We start from the raw sequence: 3,467 nt of genomic DNA, 5'->3' as shown, positions 1-3,467 counted from the left end.
CTGAAAAACTAGAAGGTGCTTTTTGTAAATACTGTGTAGTTTTTGCCAAATTTGGTGGTAAAGGATCTCAAGCTTTAGGAAGTCTTGTGACACATGCTTTTCAAAATTGGAAGAAAGCTTTAGAAGTAAATAAACTTATTAATATTAATAATAGTTATTAATAAAAACAAGAAAATTTAATTATTCTCAACTTCTTGACATATCATATTATGATTTATTTCTAATATATTTATTAAAATTATATACAATAATAAATAGGTATTTGAAAAACACTCAAAACATGAATATCATACCTTGTCTTTATTAAAAAGTGAACAGTTCTTAAAATCATTTTCAAGTGGCCAACCAAGCATAATTGATATTTTGGATACAGAAAGGTAAATAAATTTTGGTTTTTATACTTCTTATTATAACTTGAGACAAGTTTTTAATGGCTGAATTTGGTTTTATAATTTTACATTTAGAATGAAACAAAAAAAAGAAAATAGATTAAACCTTCTTCCAATTATCGAATGTGTCATGCTTTGTGGAAGGCAAGAACTTGCTTTACGTGGACATAAAGATGCTGGTCCAATTTGTTTTAAAAGTGATATTAAATTTTAAAATATTAATTACAATTAACAGTGTTACTAATAGCCATGTTGTATTTCCATTGTTTTATAGCTGAATTTGAACCTTATATTAATGAAGGTAATTTCCGTGCCATTTTGAAGTATAAGGCTAAAGATCTGAATCATTTAAAACATTTTTTGGAATCTGATGGCCGATACAAGTACACAAGTGCAAAAATCCAAAATGAAATTATTTCATCTGCTGGAGATATTTTATTAGAGAAAATTGTCAAAGAGGTCAATTCTGCCAAATGCTTTTCAGTTTTAGCAGATGAAACGACTGACATTTCAGTCAAAGAACAATTAGCGTTGTGTGTTAGATATGTTGTTGGTTCTGATGAAAATGTATTTGTTTGTGAACGCTTTTTAAAATATATCGAAATTCATAGTCTGACAGGAAAAGACATTGCATCAACTATTGTGAATGGTAATTAACAAATATTGTATTTATTATAAATAAATTAGATTTTTATTAATTATTTGTTGGTATACAGGGCTCAATTCATGTGGAATAGACTGCAGTAACATGTATGGACAAGGTTATGACGGTGCTTCTAATATGTCGGGGCGTTTTAAAGGTACTCAAAAAATTGTGAGGGAAACATGTCCTAAGGCCCTATATGTTCATTGCGCAGCACACTCGTTGAATTTGGCTGTATCTACAAGTTGTGATATTCAAGCAATACGAAATTAATATAAAAAAGGTTGAGTTGTTAGAGAAGCTTTTACTTAAAAATAATTATTAAACTATCAGGGCTGATTTATTTATGTATTTTCAAAGACTGAAAATTGCAATTTTATTACAATTATTTTTCATTTTAAGTCATTACACTTATTACTTTTGTTATGAATATTTTATTTTGTTTTTAATCTACTATTATATTTATTTAAATTTTAATCATTTTATAAACTATTAAAATATCAGAGCTGATTTATTTATGTATTTCAAAGACTGAAAACTGCAATTGTATTACAATTATTTTTCATTTTAAGTCATTACACTTATTACTTTTGTTATGAATATTTTATTTTGTTTTTAATCTACTATTATATTTATTTAAATTTTAATTATTTTATAAACTATTATTAAAATATCAGAGCTGATTTATTTATGTATTTCAAAGACTGAAAACTGCAATTTTATTACAATTATTTTTCATTTTAAGTCATTACACTTATTACTTTTGTTATGAATATTTTATTTTGTTTTAAATCTACTATTATATTTCTTTAAATTTTAATTATTTTATAAGCTATTAAACTTATTTAACTATGTGAGCTGATTTGTTTATTTATATAAATAAATTGAATTGTAATGAGAGGAAGAGCCAATCAAAGCATAATTCAACGTAATACTTATAAAAGACATACAATTATTTTGTATTAAAATTTATCATAAAAATAAAACAAGTGTTGATATTTAAATTGAATTTTATTTATATATTTCTAGATAATTCATTACAAATTTCATCTCTTTTATTAGTTGCGTTTAGATTTACTTCAGAAATATTAAAATTGGATTCTTGATTTTGAGAAGTATAATCTGTACAGTCAATTTGATCATTTTGGTCCATACATATGTTGTGCAAACAGCATGCGGCTGAAATAAAAGCACCACAAAAATCTTTGTTGTAAACTTCAAGGTACCCTACAAAATGTAAAAATTAATTAGAAACATAGGTATATAATAAAATAATTGAAATCATTTGTATAAATAATTTAAATCATTTGTATAACCAAACATATTATATTATTATTAACATATTATTAAATTATCTCCATAAATAAATATTATCCGCCATATACATTACAGTGTTAAGTATATTTCATTTATACATTTTTATTTTTACAAGTAATTTAGTTAAGTATTTGTTTTGTTTTTCTCCAGAGACTACCATCTTTAGGAGTAAGCTTCATTAAGTGATTTTGCCAAACATATTTTGCCTTAAGTTTAGCAAGCATTTTTTTCAGGAAATTAGCCAAGTCATTGTAAATTAGTTTATGGGAAGGGAGCCAAGTGCGTTGGAAGAGAGCTATAACTACTTACCACCTTTGAGCACATGCTTGTGGTGGTGGTAGAGTGTTATATAAAATTATAACTAATATTAAAATTACAACAGTTAAATAAACTTATTCCTTATGATTTATTCAATTACCTATTGGAAATAACCAAATCTGAATTATTTTTTTTCATTGCTAAGTTATACAAGTCCATTCTGTATAGAATACGTCCCTTTTTATATTTACTGACATTAAGTTGTAGTTTTTTGGATCTAGATAATCTATGAATTTTTGACCAAACGCTTTTCTAGAATACTAGCTCCGTTTTGACATCAAATGCCCTATTTTCTCTTTTAATTATATATACAATAGTTAGGTACCCACCTAGTCAATTGATTGTTTTTATTTTTATAAACAATTATTATTACAAATTACCTATTCCAAGTAAATATTATTACTTTTATTTATACATATATTTATACATACTTAAACCGCCTGAATCGTCCCAACAACTTTCCAAATGTTAATTCAATCACTACTCTAGATGAACTGAGGATTCGATTAAAAATTATGCTTTTCAGGTGTTAGTGCACCATTGTCACGATATGGAACCATTACATTATTTGATAGTGGATATGCAGAATCTGCTAAAATGTAACAATTTTCTGGAACTAAATTCTGCAGTGGACCATTTAGAGCAACACCTATGTTTACTTTTTCTAAAAATCCTGGCATCATGTGATGCACCAGGCCAGCCCGCAAAATATTGGATAAATTTTTGATTGCTATCACATATTCCCTGTTAAGAATAAAATGTATAAGAATCAACTCAGTGATAGTTTTCAACTTTTTTTA

General features: G+C 25.9%; 1 protein-coding gene across 1 annotated transcript; it reads left to right on the top strand.

The window, feature by feature from the left end:
* Positions 1-465: 465 nt before the first annotated feature.
* Positions 466-1,305, top strand: LOC103308240 (zinc finger MYM-type protein 1-like). Its single transcript, XM_008181310.1, has 3 exons — positions 466-586; positions 664-1,038; positions 1,106-1,305. The coding sequence occupies exons 1-3, from the start codon at positions 466-468 to the stop codon at positions 1,303-1,305; spliced, it is 696 nt and encodes a 231-aa protein (XP_008179532.1).
* The last annotated feature ends 2,162 nt before the right edge of the window (positions 1,306-3,467 follow it).

This window comes from Acyrthosiphon pisum, unplaced genomic scaffold (assembly GCF_005508785.2).
Source record: "Acyrthosiphon pisum isolate AL4f unplaced genomic scaffold, pea_aphid_22Mar2018_4r6ur Scaffold_3225;HRSCAF=3764, whole genome shotgun sequence".
Lineage (NCBI taxonomy): Eukaryota > Metazoa > Arthropoda > Insecta > Hemiptera > Aphididae > Acyrthosiphon > Acyrthosiphon pisum.
Note: the sequence above shows the minus strand (reverse complement) of the source record. Positions and strands in the feature narration are given on the sequence as shown.

Excerpts from the sequence above, each read along its gene's own strand:
- LOC103308240 (XM_008181310.1), top strand. The coding sequence starts at position 466 with ATGAAACAAAAAAAAGAAAATAGATTAAACCTTCTTCCAATTATCGAA. Across the intron at positions 587-663 it reads TGGTCCAATTTGTTTTAAAA|CTGAATTTGAACCTTATATT; the intron begins GTGATATTAAAT and ends ATTGTTTTATAG. Across the intron at positions 1,039-1,105 it reads TGCATCAACTATTGTGAATG|GGCTCAATTCATGTGGAATA; the intron begins GTAATTAACAAA and ends GTTGGTATACAG.